General features: G+C 38.3%; 1 protein-coding gene and 1 long non-coding RNA gene across 3 annotated transcripts in view; one reads left to right on the forward strand and one right to left on the reverse strand.

Moving 5' to 3' along the window:
• Positions 1-23,402, reverse strand: part of LOC5569427 (nuclear factor NF-kappa-B p110 subunit) — an 81,169-nt gene that overhangs the window by 7,024 nt on the left and 50,743 nt on the right. The window contains exons 1-6 of one of the 2 annotated variants that reach the window (XM_021841875.1): positions 18,997-19,234; positions 12,214-12,519; positions 11,551-12,147; positions 11,378-11,482; positions 4,945-5,481; positions 4,587-4,854 (exon numbers count right to left, since the gene is read on the reverse strand). In XM_021841875.1, coding sequence (XP_021697567.1) covers positions 4,587-4,854; positions 4,945-5,481; positions 11,378-11,482; positions 11,551-12,147; positions 12,214-12,519; positions 18,997-19,090 — 1,907 coding nt within the window. In that variant the 5' untranslated portion in view covers positions 19,091-19,234. Of the gene's footprint in view, positions 1-4,586; positions 4,855-4,944; positions 5,482-11,377; positions 11,483-11,550; positions 12,148-12,213; positions 12,520-18,996; positions 19,235-23,402 lie in introns of those variants that run through there. The other variant, XM_001658467.3, reaches the window with a different exon arrangement.
• On the forward strand, positions 1,855-18,254 carry LOC110675894. Its single transcript, XR_002499894.1, has 4 exons — positions 1,855-2,417; positions 12,618-12,621; positions 15,748-15,750; positions 18,242-18,254. It is a non-coding gene; the product is annotated as an uncharacterized LOC110675894 (long non-coding RNA).

Genomic DNA, 23,402 nt, shown 5'->3' on the forward strand with positions numbered 1-23,402 from the left:
GGTGATTCATTTTGCCATGTTTATGTGTCGTGTGAGGCAACAGCCTACAAAGAGGGTCAGTGTGTCTCAGTCACCATCCGATACTGACGAAGGATGGATGTGTTCTTCCTCAATACACGGTCCTTCGTGCGGCGTCTTCTGGTGGCTGGACGATGTTTTTGTGTGGGGGGATTGGGAATCGAACCCATGACCTTCCGCTTGCGAAGAGAAAGCGTAACCTCGAGGCTACGGGACCCCCCCCTATTTGAGGGAGGTTAAGGATGCCATTCGCCAACTCAAGAACAATAAAGCTGTCAGTAAGGATAGTTTGGGTGCTGAACTCATAAAGATAGACCCGCAGAGGTTGGCCATTTGCCTGCACCGGCTGATAGGCACAATCTGGGATACATAACAGCTACCGGAGGAGTGGAAGGAAGGTGTAATATGCCCCATCTACAAGAAAGGCGACAAGTCAGATTGTGAGAACTTCCGAGCCATCACCATCCTAAACGTGGCCTACAAAGTGTTATCCCAGATCATTTTCCGTCTACTGTCATCTGTAGTAAACGAGATCGCTGAAAGTTATCAAGCCGGCTTCGTTGACGGCCGATCGACAACAGACCAGATCTTTACTGTACGGCTAATCCTCCAAAAATGTCGTGAATACCAGGTCCCAACGCATCACCTTTACATCGATTTCAAAGCGGAATACGATAGTATCGACCATGTAGAGCTATGGAAAATCAAGGACGAGAACAGCTTTCCTGGGAAGACTGATTAGAGCAAAATTGTGTAAAGGTTTCAGGCGAACACTTCAGTTCGTTCGAATTCCACCGGGGACTACGACAAGGTGATGGACTTTCGTGCCTATTACGCTAGAAGGTGTTATGCGGAGTGCCGGGCAAATAGTTGATGTTCAAAAGACTTTAAGTGCACTAAAGAATTTTAAAGCGTTGTGAAGTCTATCAGGGAACTACGAGATCTCGGTTGAGCTTCTCAAAAATGAAAGTAAACAGCTTTCCAATCGATCCAACAAGTACTTCTGAAGGTCTGGTGTATTCAATAAAACGCAATTATCGGTCACGGCCGCACTCAATCTCATTTATTTTGTTTACCTTTCTACCGACAGAATAATTTAATTATCTCAAAAACTATTCAAATCACGATTAGTTTTCCGTCATACGAATATCGTTAACAACTCCACGATCTAAAACTCAATTCACAGCTGCCTCTCTTTATTCTTGGGTGTGCCATGCATTTGTCAAATATTACACCTGATCGACTCTTCTTGCTTGCTTCAGGCCTTTTTGATCCCTACGTATCAGAGGCAGGGGTTTGTACAGATCTAGCATGTTTGTATGGTAGTTGTTGACATCTTGCATTCTAGCAACATGTCCTGCCTGATGTATCTTCCCAGTTATTGCCACCTTCAGGGTGCTAGGCTTGTCGTGAAGATTCAAGGTTCATTGCATGAAGCTACGCACCGATCCTAAACATACGACACTAGAAGTAGTACTTCCAGGTTCTCCTCAAGTGTAGCACACGCTTCGTTCCCGTAGACTGTTACCGATCTACCGAGCGTTTTGTACATGGTTGATTTGCTGTGTTGACGAATCGCTTTCTTCCGCCGATTCTTCTGGAGCCGATAGATGAAACGTCGTAATTCACGCCTAACATTGTTATTCACCATCAGCAAGGATCCGAGGTAAACGAGCTCTTTCTTCACCCCATCGTAGTCTATTATGAAGCTGTTTTTTCTAGATGAACCTTCTCGTGTTCAGTTCTACCTGGTTCTACCCATCCTATTTTTGTTGATTCATGCTTCATGTGGATGTACATATCTACTTTCAAATATACTATCAAAAATATCCCTGTCATCAGCGAGATAGACAAATTGATCGGATCTTGTAAGAAAGTACTTCAGCTATTAAACCCAATCCTCCTCATAACACCCTTTAAATTTCCAGCTACCATATGCTACTTTAAAATCGATAAACTGATGAGATTTTGGTATTCCAGTTACAGCATTAGATGGACACATTTCATGAATGTGATAAAAAATTTGAACCCTCTTCTTGATGGGTCCTATCCAAGGGTGGAGGGCGGCTGTCAAATGGGAGTAAAATTAAAAAGCCGCCAACCTAAGTCCAGAACCAGTTTTAAGGCTTAACGCGGAAAAGTAAAAACTATTATTCGCAAAATTCCAGGTAATCAATGCACTTGTAAGATTTTGTTTGCAAGCAGTTATTTGCTACGTGCTACTGCAGTGCGCTGTTGGCAATTTGATCAGCAAATTCGGCTTAATTCCCAAAATGGATGTTTTCTAGAAAATTGATTACGCCTTCACCATTGTTTGGTCGGAATTTTGTATGGTTGTTTACTTTTTAGAACCAGCGACACGTTGGGGTAGCAGTAAATAGCCGCCAGTTCCACCCTTGGTCCTATCAGCGCCCACACAGTGGAAACGGACAATGAAACAGCTCATTTCTTCCATTATGCCTACATTTACTGGATGGTCTTGACTGCTCGCCGCTTCATCTAAGTCGTTGCTTTAAAATTGACCAGTATTTTTGGATTGGTTGAAATTCCATTCAACTCAAGGAGGATTCATTAGCTTAGGAACAATATCGATCTTGTTGACAGCATATCATTCCAGAACCACCTTAGAAGAGTTGCACCTGGACTTATCGGGCCACAAAATGATTGTGTGCCTATATTTGCGAAACGGCAGAACACCCGTTTTCATACATTCTTCCATATAAACTTGGGATTTCATCGTCGACGATGTGACAAATAGTTCCGTTCTCAGGCCAAAAACTCAAATCACTACACAAATCATGGCCTTCTTCGTGAACTTGCGTGGATTCATAAACTGGAGGTCCAAGAATTATTGATGATGGCATCATCAGCAATCATCAAAAACGAAAAAAATTTTTTTTTTTCGTTCCAATTTAACGAAATTCTCATGAAAATCTATCATAACAATGCTGGTAGCAAGTGTAATGCAATGATAGATTTTCTTGAACATTGCTTCAATTTTGAGAAAAAAAATGATGGTTATTTTCCTCTTTAATCTTCACGGTACAGCCCTTCCTTCAGTCGCGAAGTAAAACTTTTGGCAGGGAAGCAGATTAAAATCGAGTTTGACGTATGTTTTATCATCGATCAAAGTGCATCGTGTTTCGTAAAAACACGGTTATACAAGACCCTTGCACGCTTTTGGCAACGACTGAATTCTGCTTCAAGTGCCAGTTTGCCTTTTTCCCCTTTGATCCAGTTTTTTTTCGTAGGAACACTGATTCCTTTCCATGAGTATGTTTCTTTGTAGGCATTGAACACTCGACAAACTGCTGTGTTCAGCTCTTGAGTCAGATTGAAACCGGACATTTCGGAAATCCCAGGTGTTTGAGCATGCTTGAGACGTACCAATGAATTTTTATCCAACCTATTCGCGAATACGAAGCTGCTGATGTTTTCTTCGGTTTTCTGTGAGAAAAACAAGGAGAGATAATTTTGCTTTTTTTTCACTCACACGATGACAGTTCCTTACGGGGTTTTCCGTTGGTGCGAGTGCTTTTTTTTGTAAAAAAGACACCGACACGTTAATGCTTCCAGTGGGCATTTTGCCCTTTGAAGGAAGCAAGCTTTGTGGAATCTTTGCTTCGTAGACGCGAATAGGGGTCCTTAAAACCTATATTTAAAAAATAATTCTAAAAATCCTGCCACGAAAGGTCGTGTTCCTTTCAGCTATATGTTCGGAAAACCTTATTACAAAAAACATTTGAAATAGCTGTGCTTTTCTAAATACTACCCAATGAGGATGACTGTATTTTTTTTTGGTATACATTCTTAGCCTGCAGAATAATTGATGAGGGCTTCTTGGAGGGAAACATAGAAATTTCAATTTTAATTTCTTGATCAAATTATCCATTTGGAAGTAATCCTTCCTATGCACGATTTATCGTTTGAACTTGTTCATTGCCAATTCATCTAACGAAGTCAACGAAGCTGGATATACTCGCGAATATTAGATATTTGCAAGAGTGCGACATTCTTCAATCAAATAGATGTTCATAGTTTAGTAGAAAAAAAATAAGCCCAAAGAAAACAAAAACATTTATTGTCAAGAAAACGGTACAGGAAAAATGGCCTATCTTAAATCTTAAGTAGCGTAAAGTTAATTGAATAAAAAAGGCAAGGTTTGACTACAATCAAACCATGCAGCACTCATTTAGGATTTGAGTTGCAACAATCGATTTCTAAACTATCATCGTTGTACTTAAGAGGTAGACTAACGAAGCATGATTGGTACTACTGGAGATAGCCGGTTCGAGAATACTGATGCAACATCCATGAACTACGTAACGCCCTCAGACGAGCGGAATTACCAATAATAAAAACTTATTGGATTCGGTTAAACAGCGTGACAATTGGATGCCAATGATGCTCAACCTTTACGTTACGTAATCAATGGACAGTGGGGTAATACCTAAGTAGAACTGAAAGTTCAGTCAGAAACCGGAAAAACGGGCACCAATCAATCACAGCCAATCGAATTCCGCGGCAAAAACAAAATCGGTAATTTAGATTCATCGTGTGCTACTCACTTGGCTTTAAGTTTGTTGGCCGACATCCAGAGGGCCGAGATAAGTTCCCGGCACTGGTCGTAGTTCTTCCGGAACAGTAACCGTATGATGGCCAGTATCTTCTTCAGAATCTCCACGTCCTTGGCTTGGCTGTTGTGCTCCAGGTACTGCTCTAGCGTGCGCTCAAACTGCGCCGCTGCCTCGTCCACGTGACCAACCGACACCGCATCCGTCTCCAGCTTGGACTCCTCCTGCGCTTCCCCGATCTCCGTTATTAGCTTGCGTAATTCTGTAATATATGTGTGAGAGAATGGACCGAGGCAAAGGCGGGAGAGGTAATTAATCTCGACCGGGCGCTCGTTCGCAATTCACTAGTTACCTTCCGAGTTGCAATTGACGAATTCTTTGAAGTCGTTCGAGCTGAACGATATATCGCCGGCAATTGTGGTCGGAATGTGGCTGTCCAAAATCTCCTGGATAATGCCGGATTTGTTGTACTCTTTACTGATGGTGTGGCTACTGCTGCTACCACTGGCCTCGGCGATGGGCGCTTGCATTGGGGGCATCATGGAAAACGGATGATGGAACGACGGAAGTCGGCTCGATCCCGGTTCGTTGGGAACCACTGTTGGAATCTCATTCGAAAGTAAGCCGGAGCTGACTCTCGGGCGCTTCCGAGATATGTTGAACCGGGGCTTGAATTTGAATGGGACGGGTTCGCTCTGGCATTTGTCTCGTGGCCGGTAGAGCTGCATGAGCACTTCCACCGGTTCGGTGATGTCTTTGTTGTGATAAGCAGGTGTTTTAAATGCGATGGCATACTGATGGTGGACGTCCGCTTCCGAGAAAGAACCCCAGTCCTGCCAGATCTCCTGATCGTATTCGTCCAGTTCATAGAACCGGATCTTGATGTTATCTGTGAATAGAAAGTAAAATGGTCAATTATAAAACACGATTCAATCTAATTTAGGGTTACCATCCGTCCTTATGAACAAGCATATGTTCTGAGTTTAAGTTTGATTTGCAGCGCCCTAATTTATTTTTGTTACCCCAGGCTTGATTTTTCTGATATCTTAATACTTTAATGAGTAGCATATAAACTATTTCAAATACTAAACTTTTTCTTTGGTAAAAGTTTGTAATATTAAATATACCCGTAAAATTAAACATAACATAGGGATGGTACACAAATTATGTCACGCTAAATTTCGACTTTTTCGACCACCATGAGACCAGAATCAGAAGCTTGTCATTGAGAAATCCAGAGCGATTCGATGAAGACACTCATATTTATTTGCCAACTCCAAAAATAGAACTGAAAAGCACTGCTTAGAAGTACCAATTTTCAATACTGTTTTTGTTGGTGGGAAAAGTAGGCCGTTGTTTATTTTTGTTGACAAAAAGAAGGCTGGTATGCTACGGAGTCAGACAGTGACAACGAATCGTACATTTATCCAACGAGGCATGCCGAGTAGGATAACTGCTACAAGTGCTGCTAATATCGAGTTACGTACAATTTTTTTTTTGCAATTTAGTAGAAGACCATTTGAGGGTATCAGGAATCAAATCAGAATGCATTCACCATCATTTTGCCATTGCTGCAAATTGTTGCGTAATGATTCATTACGCAGTTAAAAACAGTTGCATAATGGAAAATCGTTGCGTAATAGTCACTACACAAACGATTTCTGGTGCGTAATGACTATTACGACATTGCATAATTCAGTCCAAGAAAGAAGGCCGTTTCATGACATAATGGCGTATTAAAAACAGCATATTACGATGAGAAATGGTAATAATAGGCTGTTTTTCATTGGCGTAATAGACAGTTTCTCATCATTAAACTACCTACATTTTTGCACTGAATTATGCAGTGTCGCAATGTCATTACGCAACTCCAATCAGTTGTGTTATTACTATTACGCAATGATATTTCTTTACGCAACTGTTTTGAGTTGCGTAACTATCCACTACACAAGCATTTTCAAATGTTTCAAAATAACGGTGAATGCATTCCCATATGATTTCTGATACCACCAAGTGGTTCTTGTACAAAACTGCAAAAAATATTGTACACAAATGAACACTGAGCTCTATTAGTACAGCAGTCATCGTAATTACACATTTCGGTTAGTCTCGTTGGATGTATTTACGATTCGTGCTGTAAAAATCATCACTCTGCAACTTGTTGCGTAAAAGTAGTTTACACAAAAAGTTGGAGAATGATAATTTTTACAACACGAGTCTTAAATTTGTCCAACGAGGCTTGCTGAAAACAGTTGCGTAATGAAACTGTCAAACATCTACTTTTTTCAGAACTTAATATAATATCATTCTGTAACGCTTTGTTTCATCTACTCATCGCATGAACAGAGCTAGGCAAATGGTTCAATAATTTTGACAAACAGGGCTAGACATATAAACATTTGGAAATACACAAATCGCAATTTTCTGAAGATACAGTGAAATTCTTTGGGTTTGCATTTGAGTATCTTTAAAAAGAGTAACATATGAAGCCAAAAGACCAAGCAGGATCCAAAGTTAGATTAAACAAGAACCAAGGATATATGAAGTTATAGGAGCTAAAAGTTTTAAAAAGTATTCTTTAAGAATTCGAGCAGACATTTCTTCAAATATAAGAACTATGTTTAGAATTTCTGGTGACATTTGGTCAATCATTACTGCTTGTACGTTTTTTCACGATTTTTTTTCCTGAATTTCAGAATCAGAAATTAATTCAGGTATTCTTTAAAAAAATTCTTTCAGATATTATTCTGAAGATTTTATCATGAGTTTATTGAGTTGTTCTTTTTAAGCATTTCCTGGAGAATTCCAAAAATAAATCGTGAATTTAGTTCAAGATACCTTCAAGAACTCACCCAGGAATTTAACACGAAAATCGCTTACAATGCTTCAGAGATTCCAATCTAGAACCAATTCTTACTAAAATTCTTTCAAAAAAGTGCTCAAGGAATTTATCCAGTGAATTTTCAATCAATTTCCCAATATATAATTATGGATTTTTTCACAATTTTAAGAAGAAATTTCTCTAAGTTACTTCAAAGACTTCTTCTTGAATCCCTCCAAAATTATTTCAATATATTTTTTAAGGAAGGTCCGAATGAATGAAAGGTTCCGGATGAAATCCTGCATGGATGCCTACAATAATTTCTGAGAATTTTGTTGAGAAAATTTTGTAGGATTTTCTTGATAAATTGCGACAAAAGTTATTGAGGAAAATCATCAATCAAATCTTTGAATAATACCCTGCGAGATTTACTTAAGATATTCCAATAAAAATATCGACCAAAATCCTTGAAGAAATTTGTTTCGCTGGTGTGAAATCTTAAATGAACATTTGAAGAACCCATAAGAACCCATTGTAATTTAACATTAGAAATACTCAATTTTTGGAAGAGCTGCATGAAATTCTGGAAAAGTTCTGGAAGAAGCTTACTTTCGGCTAAATTTGCTAAAAATCAATCAACACCTTTTCCCTTGATGAAGACCAAATGAATCCGGCCGAAACGTCGAGTAATTCAAAACTTCCCCGTTTCGATAACCCCTAGACTGAGAAAGCCATTCCGAAAGTTAACTTGAGTTCCAGTCGATAATCTTCAACAATTCAAGAGGAAGTTCATTACAAATGTCTGATTATTTCGGAATTGTTGAATAATTCCTGGATCAATTTCTGGAACAACTCGTGACAGGTGCAGTGGATGAATTTTTGAAGGAATACATATGAATAGCACAAACTGACTGTACATGTCAATGCACTATGGGCCAGGGACACAATCTGGCGGGACAAAATTAATAACTTGATTACGAACTATTCATTTATATCAGCAGATGGTCCTCGTTGTTACAAAAAACCTTTTCGAAGACATCAAATGCCGGAAATGCTTCGTTACCAAGTTATTAATTTTGTCCCGCCAGATTGCGTCCCTGGCTCATAGTGCAATGGTTGCAATTTATTATGAATATGATCCAAATGAATAAGGAATGGGAGTTTCCGCTTATTCTCGAAATGCACATTTTAGCAGATCTCGAATTATTGATCAATAACGGCGCCGGCCAAGTACTTATAGTTAGTAGGGATGGGAAAAGAATGTTATTGTATAATGATCGTTGCATCTAGGGACCGAGAATACCTCTGCATTTCCATGCATGAAGTGACGAACCATCCAAAGTTTGTTTAAAAATTACATAAGAGTAATGTTGACAGGATAAAAATGTGTTGTCCTAAACATGAAACGAGCTCACCAGCTGGTAATCCATCCTCTACTGAACACGAATATCACTTGTACAACGCGATCCGCATACGATTGAGCTTGATTCCTTCGCTCACCTAACAGGAGCATGGTTTATGGACAAAAGATCGAAAGACAAGAGAACGAAAGGACAAAAGGTCGAAAATGATTTGCTTGGTGGGAAATTTTTCCTTCTTTGAAAATGAAATTCGACCTTTTGTCCCTCCTTTTTTGTTCTTCGAACTTTTGCCATAGATTCCTCCAGAAATTCCTGCCAAGATTTCTTCTAGAATTCCTCCACAATTATTTCAATGAGATTCTTAAGAAAGTCCTCAAAGAATTCATTCTGGATTTTTTCTACAAATTTCTTCGAAAACTTCTGAAGAAATTACTGATTTCTTGATACATTGGTAGAATGATACATTGGAAGAATTTTCTTGATACATTGGTAGAATAATTATTGAAAAAAAAATCAATCTAATCTCGGAAGAATATCCTGCGAAATTTTCTGAAACAATTTCATCGGGCGAAATCCCAAAAGTAATTTGTTCCACTGGTGTGAAACCTTAAATGAACTTTTGAAGATCCCATGGAGATTTTACATGAGAAATGACTAAATAAATTTTTGGAAGAGCTGTAAGAAATTATGGAGAAATTTCTGGAAGAAGTTCACTAGGAATGCCTTTAGTTGTTGCCTGTTGTTTAGGGATTGTGGAACAATTTGAATGGAAAATTTTGAAAAGAAGCAGTGGATGAATTTTCAAAGGAATGCATATGAAAATGAAGGGAAGATTAACTGGAAAATCAACGAAGCAACTTTTGAAATAATTTTTGTAGGGGAACAGCACCAATTTTCGACCCATTCATACGATTTTGGCCTGCATTGCATGGAAATCCGAAAATTGGCACAGAACTCTTGTGGGTTGAAAATAACTGCTTTTCCCTTAGGGTTTTCTGGTCAAGAATTCTAGGAATTCTTGTCTGAAAAAATCAGTAAATCTTTTATGTAAAGCTAAAGAAGAAAACTTTGTGGATTTTCTTGAACGAAAAAAAAAATCATGTAAAACTGTATTCCCGAAGCTGCCGAAATCATTAGAAGCTTCCTAAAGCTTTTCGTCGAGGAATCTAAGGTTAAATTTGCCACAACCTCTGAAGATTTCTTTGGAGTCTCTGAACCAGGGTTCACTGCAAGCATAATAGACAAAAGAAATAAACTTCTGACATCATTTTGATTAAAAAACACAAAATAGTAACCTGTTAAATGCTCTTGGTATGAATCACTACAATCAGAATAAAATGAAAGTAAATTCCACTGGGAAAAAAGAGTACAGTCGACTCTCCACAACTCGACATTCTATAACTCGATGATTTTTTCGGTCCCTTCAAATTTCCATACACCGTGTTCTCCATAAGTCGATATTACCATAACTCGATATATCCATTGGCCAATGTCACGTGAGAGGCAAATTTCTCTACATGAATCGATTACTTAAAAATTCCTTCTTATACGGGGAATCTTGGAATAATTCTTGTTTAGAGGTGTATAAATACTTGCTAGATGTAATGAACGTTGGTTTTTCATGATAATAAAAATATTGATCGTTACTAAAAACATGATATCTCCAGCAAATCGATTTTTTTTTTCGAAAAATAGTTTTCAAAATACTATTAAGAATATAATATGAACAGAAGTGATCATAAATGCATTGAAAAAAACAGAAATTCGTTCCTTTGATTTTGGGATTTTTTATGTCGGTATATTCTATAACATGAAAATTCTATAATTCGATGGTCCCTTGAATATCGAGTTATGGAGAATCTACTGTAGCTGTACAAAATTGAACATAAGTTACACTCACTAAATCTTTTTATAAACCTGCAATGAAAATCATTTCAAACTCATATGAGAGGGTCATTAGCAATATGTCTTTATGTTTTTTCCTAGTGGTTACTTCTTGTTCTAGAAGTAGAAATAAAAAGGGCGTTTTTTTGTCTAAAGCTAACAATCTATGTATCGCAGCTTTTTTTTCCTTTGGATAACAAATTTCTGCATTTGTGGAAACGTTATGATTCTCTTTAGAGCAGAAAAGTCATATTTTAAAGAAAATTAACAGTTTATACATTCATCTTGAATCAGCAGCGAACAAATTTGGAGAAAGTGCTTCTAACAATCACAATATACAATATACAACGATTAAAAGTGAAAATTCAATTACATTTCGTTGAATTTTGTTGTGAAATATTTACACTAACGGGTTGTCTTTTCTTCGGAAAAACATATACTGAACATATTTTCACTAATGAAACACACATCATTCAAGTGTTTGACTAGATAGAAAAAATCTATCTATGGATTAAGGTAGCTTCTTTTCAAATTCGTGTTGTTTCATAAGGCTTACCTTTTCACATGTATGTTCAGTTTCCTGAATGAGAAATATGGTTAAATATTTGGAACATAATTTACACCAAAAATATCAGGCCGTCAAAATCTGTGTTGTAAGTGCTGATTTCAAAACACAACCAGCTGGTAACCCTAATATACTTGATGAAGATTCAACTCACTTTTGCAAACTTTTTCAACGAACATGAACACCTCTTCGCCGCCGTCAACGTTTCCCACGGTAGCACTGAGCCGGCAGATCTTCAATTCCCCCGTAAGGGCACTCTCTGTAAAACAAATCACATTTCAATCAACACTCCCCTTCATTCGCACCGAGTCTTCCGAACAGGCTTACTCATATTATTAATCGGATTGGAATAAACCGGTTCGCAGAGCTGCGCCCACCGACCGGTCGAGGCATCCACCTGGAACGCCTGGAAGCACAGGCACACCTGATTCAGATTCATCGTCTTGGCCATTTCGGCCGCTTCCTTCTGCAACTGGTACTCTTCCCTGAGGGTCAGCTCCCGGTTCATCTCCACCGACCGTTGCTTCTTCATTTTCTTGCTCAACTCCTCGGCGATGTTCTTCTTGGCCGTGTGTATGATGCCCATCCCCTGGAACATGGCCACATAGTTGCACTCTTCGTTCACATCGATGTCATGCGGATCGTTCAAATCGATCTCGCCACTCTTGATCACCAGATTATGCGAATGGGCAGCCCTCCGGTTCGGGTCCACCTGGAACAGCGAACACCGAATCTTGGCCTCGCCCTGGAACCCATGCAGTTGCACGGTGGGGAAAGTTTTCTTGCTTTTCTCCGTGTGGACCCCCATCAGGGACCCATGGGTTCCGTGCATCTCCGATTGGTATCGAAATCGGAATTTGTCCACCGGTTGCTCAACGATCGTTAGCTGAGGTACCGAAAGCTCCACTCGAGGTTGGGTTGGATCTGAAAGCATGAGAAATAAGTTGATTAGCCGTTGGACAACCTCATCGTAACAAGGCGGGTCCTAACCATTATAGGTAAAGGTCTGCAGTTGACCCTCTTCGCCGGTTGTCATCGTCTGATGATGAGTCTCGGCAAAGTACGGGTAGGCGTTGGAGATGTTCAGATTCTGCATGTTGAAGGAGCTCGTATCACTAGCTGTTGATTTGGGGGACATATTACTGACACTGGACGGAGAGTTGCTCGCGTAGTATTTGCTAGTGTCGGCTGCGGGGCTTGCCGATGATGACGACACGGGCGATACAGATTCCATCGAGAGCACCGAATACGTCGGCGATGACGAAAGCTGCTGGAGCTGGTGATGCTGATGGTGCTCTGGAAGAGACGAAACAGAACGCGAGCCGATTAAACCACAAAACGCTATAATAAGTAAGTGTGTATTGCATTTTATCCTGAAGAAGTGTGAATCAGAGTGCGGTGGTGGGAAGTGGGACCGAACTGGTTGAGTGGGGAACTGACTCATTTCGCACCATGCTGAAATCATAACGCGCGCGCGACATCGTTCAGCAACGGGGTGGTTTTCCCAAGATGGACGAAAATGCCGCGTTTGAGCATTTTACCATCTTTTACGATGAATACCGGGCTTGTGAATGGACCGATTAAAAGTGTCGTAACCGAACTTGGGTAGGTGGGGCAGGGTTCTCCAGAGTTCTGCCTTCCGAGGGAACAAGTTATCCAAAGGTGGAAATTCTCGTACAATTTGTCATAGAAGTATAATTGAGCAAGCCTCATCGCTCTCTTTCCCATAATAGCTCCTAAGCTTCATTGATTTTCGACGATCTCAAAATGAACCGAGTCAAATAAATGCTATGCAATAGCTGCTAGAATATGATTCTATAATCATCAGTGTGATTCAAAATTCAACCAACTTTTCATAATAAAACTTTTATTAAACAACCAATTTACAATTAAAAACAACTTTTTTCGAACTAATTTCGAAAAATTTAGCCCTTTTCAACAATGTTTGTTTAGGCACTTTTTTATTTACGCTTTTTTTCGTAAATTAATCGTAAATCGATCAAATTCGTGAGATAGGAAGGGTTAATTCAAGTTTTTTTTTTTTTTTTTTTTAAATCTTTATTTGAGTGTAAGGTTAATCTAAGTGAAATATAGGATTGCTTGTTAGTGCCAAACGAACATAAATGGCTATTGTTTACAAACCAAATTTTTTCCGCTAGAATCCGATTTTTTTTATTTTTTCAGCATTTTCTTGTTGAAAATTCATTCGATTTGTTTAAATGTTCCGCAAATTTTGCTGACCATCAGCAAAGCTTGTTAAAATTTCAGCAATTTGGTTGCTTGCTAGTGGTTACAAATATACATTTATATTCCCTACAAACCAATATGTTTTCGCTAAAACTAGCATTTTTTTTTGCAAAATTTTGCCGTGCTGGCTTTATCAGTAACATTTTGCTAAATGTTCAGTTCGATCCGCTGTTTTTTTTTAGAAAGTTCTGCCCACCATCAGCAGAGTTTGCTGATATTTAAGCTACTTGATTCACTAAGACCTCAGCTTAGAAAAATTTAGCAAAACATTGCTGGATGGGTTCAGACGATTTAAGAATTTTTAGATCGCGGAGCAGGCGAAATATTTTCCTGACGAAAAGTTTTCCGGACTGAAGCGGGAATTGAATCCACACTCCTTGAGTCGATGCGGCTAAATGCTTCGTAACACTAACCGCACGGCCACGAAGTCCACCTACGATTGAATATATGACTATTTGATATGCGTAAATCTATCCTAAAATTCTGACGAAAGTCGTGAAAATAGATTTGTGTTGATGACATTTTTATCGGTTTGAATTATATTTCAAATCAATTGATTCTAGTCGGAGATTTAGCAAGGTGCTTTATGTCAAGCTTAGATTGTGATAATTTTCAGACAACTGAGCATATATTTTTAAACGAGAAACTCTGATTTATTCGTGAATAACTGTATTTTAGCATCAATGACAAGTTATTGAGAAAAAATAATAAATCTAAATACACAAAAAATGAAAACTTTCTTTTATAGTTTTCAATATTAATAATTCGAAAAAATATTTACAGTGTCTATGGTGGAATGTTTTTCAACAAGAGGTTGTACCTACTCGGAGTAAAGTTTATTATTTCAATATTCAGTTCTATATACTTTGATCATCTGTATATGAATGTAACCTCAGCAACTAAATTATAAGTAGGAGAATCTGGTCCAATTCGGTTCTTGTTCCAATCTGGACCATCAAGTATTTCTTAAAGCTGATGGTACTGTGAACATATCTGTTATTCTGTCCATTGTGGGGCTCGAACCTTTCACGTTAAATTTAGCATCTTTTGATTATTGCGTTCGTTTTTCTTTCCATTTTTAGTTTTGGGGTGCTCTAATGCATTGTTTATGTGCGCTGTTTCCAAACCTGTGTAACCGACATGTGTTATTCTATAGGGTAGAGGCACCTGTTTGGTCATATCGCCAACCGTAGCCATATTAAGTTATACACCGTTTTACATTGCAAATCAGCCTGAAACATGTTCTGTTCAGTAGATCACATTCACATGATAAAGCTGCATTCATATGCTCATCCGAATTGGTTCAAAAAATAAGAGAAATAATCCATTTTTTTTATATAATCTTACCTCCCATACATCTAATCTGGCCAAAGTATTCCTAATTTGGCCACTCTCATAACGGTTGCCTCAATATGATTGGCCAATTTAAGAACCGAGGATAAATATCTGGCCGACACTGGTTTTGATGGCCTATATTGACCCACGGGATTTTCAATGCGACAAAAAGGTTTCTGATTAATTGCGATATTTTCCATTGCAGTTCATGTAGCACTTCCCGTTTATTATTAAAAAATATCTAATTCTAGACTGGCCAATACCGGTGCTTCTACCCTAGTCGAATTCCCTTAATCTAAACTTTCATCTGACTATACTCCACTGCACTGTGACGTCACGCATCAATTTTGACTTTTTTCGAATCATTCTTAATTTCGTGAAAGTTTGCTACGAAGAGAGGTCAAATCCACTACAGATACCCACGAAACGTATTATTCTATCTTCCTACCGTGGAAAATCGTCACCATCAGCATGCTGGTGATAGAAATGCGAAGATGAAAAAATGATGGAAAAAACGACTAAGTCCGAAACGTAAACAACAGGACCAGCAGCTGTCAAATAAGTGAGGTTAGGCTCGTCATATGCAGCGCTCTATATGATTTTCCACAGAATTTGCGGTATTGTTCGATGTTGCGTTTGTTTATATGATGATCGGGAAAGATTCCTCAAAAAAGACTCATAAGAAGCCCAGACGACCACCAAAAAATTAACAGAGTTAACGGAAAAACACCTTTTTAAGTCATTTGGAGAGATATACCAGATCATGCTTTGACTCATTGTCACCCCCGATGATGGTACTCAAGAAACGTTTCCATCAATAGCACAGACCTGGGAGGGAGAAACCAATACAAAATTTCTCTACGTCACAGTGAGCCGAGATTTTGCTGTCACGAACTGTCACTGTGAGCCCGGATCCTAAACAATGGACAAACATGAAAAAAGCGCGTAATGAGCCAATGCATATTTTTGCATTTCTACAAAAGTAGCAAAAATCGAATAAGAATCAATTCATGCAAATTCAAAAGTAACGTCACGAGAGCACCGTTTATTCTAATTGAATATAACGTATTGGAATGAGGCTCTTTTTACTGTTTTCAATAAAACTGAAAATTAAACGCCTAGAAAATTGTGGCCCTTTTTCAATGTTTGTCCAGAAAGATCGAAGGTACACAACAAATGAAAACTAGCGATTTTCCCCAAGCCTGCCTTGGTTGTCGTTGGCAAACTGGAGTTATCTTGCAGTTTGGAAAAAAAATGGTTCAAATTTTATGTGTAGTATCTGTGCCTCCCTCCCAGGCACAGACAATTTGTAACGCAAGCAGTTCTCGAACACGATAAAACAAAACATGTTCAAGTGCAAAGAATAGTTCTCAGTTTAGAGCAAGATTTGGATCGATAAGATTGTCGTGATTTAGTGTATCGTATTTATTAAAAATAAAACATACCAAAAAAACATTAAATTATAGGATAAGGATGAGCGGCCATTGTGGGTGGTGTAAAGGGGACAATGATGGGGCGAACATGGATGGGCGGAAAAATGCTTCAACGACCGCGATCGTCGATAACTAACCGCAATCGCAAAGATCACTCAGTCTGCAGCATTCAAACAAGAACGACAATAAAAGTAAAAGCTTAGAAATCAGTACAGGGTCGTCCATTAATTACGTAAGTGTTTATGGGGGGAAGAGGGTTTGAGATTTCTTACACGCCATACAATGTATTTCTTTATTTTCATACATATAATCATATTCTGGAGAAAGGGGGGGTTGAAAAATCCCAAATATTGCCTTACTAATAAATGGACCGCCTCAAAATCAAAGTTAGAAGCAAGGTATCTAGAAGGGAGGTAGTTCAATGTGTGAAATCGCTCATTCCGCCATATTGGAATCACATATGACAGCTGGCTAGTTTGTTGTGATAAAACAGACTAGCATGCCATGAAATTGAAAACATTGTTTGACGGTAGATTCCAATCGCCTACCCTACAGCAACAATAGTTCCTTCCAAAATCTGCTCAGGGTGTATCAGCCAGGGAGTCTTTGTATTATTGTGCTATAGCACTTCCAAATAATTCGTTATAAATGGAACACAACAATGCCATACGCATCGAAATCAGATAGACCATTTGACTCTTTTCGTCTACAAATTGAGCTCTGTCTGTGTTTCAGCTCAAACTCAAATGCCTACGGTTAATACAATCTTTAAAATTTTCTATATACAAAGCTCAACAAAGAGTGTCTGGAGTAATTAAATTTAAGTCCACTTGGCCCCTTATCTTTCGACAAGTTACAGAACTTTATTATTGATGCTTCTTCACATTTAAACTAGAAAAATTTCACAGTAATATTCAAGAAGGTCTTGATGCCAAAGCCTTTCAATATATGCTTTAATCTTATGTACATCCAGTAAATGGTCCTCCAAGCTCGGAACGACATCTTGTAGTGCTCGCAAACAATCAGCCGATCCGTGTGCACTAGAAAGTGCGCAACTGTGGTTGATTTCGCCCAAAAGCTTCTCCGGCAAAGGGTAAACTTTTAAACCCGGGCTTTTTGTATCTGGTAATGCTCGACCGGATTTTTCACCGATATCCTCCGTCTGTCATTGTCCGGATTCATATGGGAATATTCTCCCAGAAGGCCTCCCGGTGGAATGATTTGCGACGAAGATCAAGCAGTTAAACGGGCGTTTTTCGGGGTGCGCTTGATTATAATGGTCTACGAGAAAAAAAAACTCCATCGATGTATTCCTGGTCGCAATCGTAGCATTTGCAAGTTCTAAAATTTAAAAGGATTTACGTTTAAAATTACGTTACATTATAATTATTTTGAAAAACTTGCTTATTTTTTCAGGATAATTGCTCGGCAAAATGAGGACTATTGACCGACGCGCGAAAATTTTTTGCTTGTTTGATAAAAACAAACAACCATTAGCAACCACGGTTTCTAAGGGATTGAAAATAGAACAACGTACACAAACTAGCCAGCTGTCATTTCCACCTCCCCTGCAGTGTACCACACCCCGCATCTACTGGCTGCTTAGATTGCTTTACCTAGCATTACAGGTACCTTGGTTAGAAGAAATTGGAAGAAGCGAGGAAGGAATTACATCCAGGTTAACCGTCAACCATCCGAATTTAGACAGCCCCACAATTAACCTTAATTATTTTCCAAAGTTTAATAAAACGTAAATACAGAGGTCTGTACGAACTTTTTGAAAAATAAATTCATTTCTTTGGTTAAAGATCAATTCGATAAACACCATCTCATAGTTTTTCAACAATACAGATCCGCTTATTCCACGTAAATAAAACCTAAATCATTTTACTTCGGAATAAATGGTTTGAGCTAAAGTATGTTTATGTCTCCAGCGCTTCAAATATAAACACTTTCTATCAACTGCGAATGTTCGAAACATGGTCCGTGAATAATTTCACCAGATCGTTGACATTTTAAAAACTCCCATCACAAAGTTATTGAACTCGATGACATGTATACATGATAAATTTAGAAGGTATGTTTCAAAATGCTCTCCTGTAAAGGGAAATGGACGGATGAAACATATCCAGAACCTGTTATTATTATTCTCTCATACCAGTGCCGACAAAATGCGCTTTATCGTAACTCTATTCATAAGACCAAGCTCGGTGGACCATTCAAATGCATCATTTAAACAAACTGTTTATAGTTAACACGTTCTCTCACAAATTGTCACTTGAACTTCTTCAATTCTATAGACCAGGTCCGTCCGACTCGGGCTCAGATTGGGTACCACTTCTAGTACTGCATTTGGTCCCTCGGTAGTACAAAAGGTACCCAAGATTGACAGATCGCAGTACACTTTTCACGGCATTCTAGATTACCTTGTGAGCCATAAACTTTTGGGCAACTGCAAGGGACATGGAGGTCTTTAATGTGTCTTTGTATAGACCCCATGAAGTGTTCGAATTCGTCACATTATCATATTCAATTCATTATGACTCACTTGTCGCTCTTATGTCACTTAATATCACCTCCGAATACACTTTACAAATCTGATTATCAACAAAACATCCAATCAATATCGCACATTTTCGGGACGGTGAGTCACAACTGCAAACTGGTGTCGTCCACCAACCTGTATCAGTAATCCATTTTCGGCACTGGCCTGAACTAAATAAACACACGAATATCACAACAATCATATTGTATTTACCGGCAATGTGACGGCACAGATACTTCAGGGGATCAGTGTACGTAAACATTCCTGTCTTGATGACGAACTTCTTTCTCGGATCGTTGGAAGACATGTTCACTTGGACTTGGTGGTTGAAGGGGGGAGGGGTCCGTGTAGATACGTCACACCCGCGAAAACTTTGGACCGAAAAAGCCTATCACTATACTGAAGCTATCTACCAAACGCACGTCCTTTGATGGTCGACGCGAAATTGTGAATGAAATCCGAATCGTAGCCGCGTTGTAAACGTAGGCTTATGAGTACCCTTCCAGTGATTAGATATTCTACGAGTCTACGCTGTTATCGATGCCCCGTATACAACTGTGCTGTGGAGATACCTACTGATTGGCCGACTGAGGGGGCACTCCTGATTGATATTGTAAGATAGTAAGGGAGGTGAGTAAACATCGATGGCTGCGTTATCACAACCATAACTTGCCTTTCCCTAACTCACTGCACATTCGGAATTTATCCACTTCCGCTGGGTGAGTGTGATGATAACAATCATTCGTCATCCCGATGCCCGAAAGGATAACCGGTGGAAACTTACAGCAACCATGATTTGACGATGCTTTGAGGAACCACCTTGTTACATTTTCATTATCATGATGAACATTTAAGTGACCCATAATTATCAAACCGCAAAAATCTTCAGTTACACCCCCGATTAGGGCAGTTCAAAATTTAAAAATGTTTGAAAGTTCAATCTCCTTACCATCCTTACCATAATAATAGTGTTCTGTGAAATTTTCAGCTTACTAGGTGATGATTTGAAGGTGGCCCAAAAACAATGTAGGTTTACATGGAAATTACTATGGAGAAATCTTGAGAAATGCTCCAAACTCGTTGGTACTGGAATGTAAGCACAAACATATCATTCCATAGTAAATTCTTCGAATTATAATAAAGAAATTTGTAGAAGAGAGCAATTGTGTTCGACGGATAGGAGAAGAGATATTCATGATTTCGTTTGCTATTATTTAGGTTTAAATGGGATTAAAGCCCTGCAAACATCTTGAAAAATCTTAAACAAAATTAGCTCATAGAGAATTTAATTCTTCAGCAACATCCTTCATTACGGTTTGAAGAATGAGTTTTCTCTATGTGATGATAAGTATGTACTTACAATACAGTACTAAAGTGTTTGGAACATTTTTTAAATTTCTCCATATTAATTTCCATAGAAATCTACATTGTTTTTGGGCCACCTTCAAATCACCACCTAGTAAGATGAAAATTTCACAGAACACTATTTTTATGGTAAAGATGGTAAGGAAGATATGGGGCATTGGATTTTCAAACATTTTTAAATTTTGAATCGCCTTAACCCCCCATATTTGATCGATTGGACCCCCACAAACTACTGTCAAAGTTTAGGAGGAATCCATCAAGTCTAAGGAGGGCGTGACCAGCACGAAAAGCTTGCACGGAGATGCGATTCAACTCAATTTTGGCTTGTTTCACGCAATTCCGTAGTTGAGCTTGAGCTGAATTGCCCACCCGTGGTTGCTACTCCACTATCGCCAGTATAAGTGCTGGTGATCTATTTTTAGGCCAGCCACGTCAGAATGCAGACCAGTGAGGGGAAGGGAGAAGAATTAATTATGCATCTAAAAATGACCCACAGTAGATCGGATATACCCCTGCATCTACGCCAGTTCATGCGGGAAGGTGTAGGGAGGACAATTTTATGCCAGAGAGGCTTGTTGTTTGCAATTCCACAGTTGAGCCTAATTATTCAATTTTAGCTAAACTTCGTAGGTTCCCACTAAATAGTTTGCCTTTAATTGCGTTAGAAAAATATACTCAATTTTGTGTTGCTTTAACGCAAAATTGAGTTCTTTCAAACCAAGCATAAGAAAAGTAGCATTTACAGAAATTTGGCTTAATGGGCCAAAGCACCCCAACTGGGTAGATATTTTCGACAACATTTATGGGGAAGAAAGAGAATACTGAGAGATTTTGGGTCGATATACCTAATTTTGGTAACGGTAAACTCACAATTTAGGTATTTTTTTTCTCTGTTTGTAAAAGCCATTTGTCGAGACTTTCCAATGACGTTTCCCAACAGACTCATTATTATTGTACTGGTCTATGGACAAAAAGTCGAAAGACGAAAGGTCGAAAGGACAAAAGGTCGAAAGACAAAAGGTCGAAAGGACAAAAGGTCAAAAACGATTTGCATGGTGGAAAATTTTTCCTTCTTTGAAAAAAGATTTTCGACCTTTTGTTCCTTCTTTTTTGTTCTTCGACCTTTTGTCCTTTCGACCTTTTGTCTTTCGACTTTTTGTCATAGATTCTTACATGGGAAGACATTAGCGCCTTCCAAATGTGGCACTAACGTTTGAATAAATGGGTCCGCCAGTGAATTTCGAAGCGGGAAAACAAACGATAAACATATGATTCTCTTAAATGGCTTAGAGAAAAAAATGTTCAATGCATGAGACGTAAGCATATATACATGCTTACACGCTAAATGTCCACATTTTGACTCCCTCTCACGCTTTCGTACCTTTCGACCTCCAAATTTTTTGTAAGGCTTGTCACTCTAGGCTTGACCCTATCCCCCCTAGGTGCGTGACATAATTTGAGCACGACCCCTAATGCGTTACCAAAATTAAGCGTGTAAAGCAGGGCTGCCCAACGACCTTATTTTGTGCGGCACACGAATGTTTGAAAGTTTGAAGACTTTTCTCATATCTAGCCCGCAGACTGTTTTACCTTTTTGAAGTTATAACATACCAAGGATCATTATTGAAAGTTTCGATTGAATTTCACGCTAATATTTCAGCTAATATAATGACTTAATTAGTTTTTAAATCTTCTAAATTTACTTGATATCATATTTTGCTAATACTCAGTTGAAATCGAATTGTCATTTAAACAAACGCAAAACAAGCAATTAGGGCCCATTCACATATTTCATAACGCTGAAGGGGGTGGGTGGGTGTCGAAAATGGTCATTTTTGAAGTAATGACATTTGTGAACTAACCCTTAACCTAGCGCTCTCACAATCGCTTGTTCCAGCTTTTGCGGATTGGGATATAATATCAAGAAAAGTTTTCATGACAAAAATATGGAACAATATTGTTGCAACTTTTTCAACTCGTGATTAATTAGTTGTTGTTAATACAAGAACATCCGGTAGCACTCTTCTTTGAAGTTTATAAGCTTTAAAATTGTACTACGTTTAAATCTAGCTAGTGAGAATCAATTTGAGGTTCATAATGAGAAAGTTCCGTTATCAAATATTATCAAATGTTATCAAATATTAAAAAAAGTCGTAATACAACGTTGTAAAAAAATCAAATTATTTTAAATATAAAAGAGCGTGCTAATAATTACAATAATTTGATTAAATTTTAAAAACGTTATATCACGACTTTCTTCAATATTTGATAGGAAACTCTGAACTTCAATCAAGCTTGAATAAAATATGATGGGAATAGGCTAAATTTGTCGTACAGAATATCTACGCAAAGAATTGATTCTTACAAAATACTGTTCATTAAATTACAGAAAACAGAAGCAGAATTTTTCAAAATTTTCTAACCCAAATTTTTACAAAATGCTGCCAATGATGCTTATTTTGCGCGGCGTGTGCGCATTGATGACTCCTTTTTCATTCTGTTTCATTCTGCTTTTATTGTTTACACTAATTGTCATTTTGACTGGCTTCAAGCTTAGCGATGCTACAACCCAGGTTAATTGACAAATATCATAAAAATTTCCAGCAGTAATGCTATGTAAAGGGCCTTATACTTAGGATGAGCGGTGAATGGAGCCCAAAACCTGTACCATTGTCAAGTTTCATTAGGGTAGAAGGACCGGTTTTTGGCCAGCCTAAGAGTAATCATTTTTGAAAAACATATGAAAAGCTCTACATGTACTGCAAAATACATCAAATGAAAACTTTCAATCCCAATTATGTACAAAAAACATCAAATTGGGCTACCAGAACTAGTCTTGGCCACATTCTAAACTTTGATTCCTTAATTGGCCAATCACATTAGTTTCTCATGAGAGTGGCCAAATTAGGAATACCCTGGTGGAATTAGGAGTATAAGAGTTAAAAATAAAAGGAAAATATATGTTTCTTTTGTTTTTTTTTATCAATTTGAACTAATTGTTCTAAAAATGTGTTCTACTAGACGCGAAATGATTCATGCTAATTTCCTGGGTAAAACATTGTACATTGTACTATGGCTAAAATTGGCACTATGGCCAAAACCGGTGCTTCTACGCTATACGCCTTTCAAATTTCAAGTTTTTTTTCTAAACAAATGTTGTATCTAGCGAGTTAGAACAGCCAGCAGCCAGTTGCAGTCTCTTGTTTATGAATTTTCAAATCACTGAGTTAAGTAAATTGAAAGCGTTTTTTTCT

Source organism: Aedes aegypti, chromosome 2 (genome assembly GCF_002204515.2).
Source record: "Aedes aegypti strain LVP_AGWG chromosome 2, AaegL5.0 Primary Assembly, whole genome shotgun sequence".
Lineage (NCBI taxonomy): Eukaryota > Metazoa > Arthropoda > Insecta > Diptera > Culicidae > Aedes > Aedes aegypti.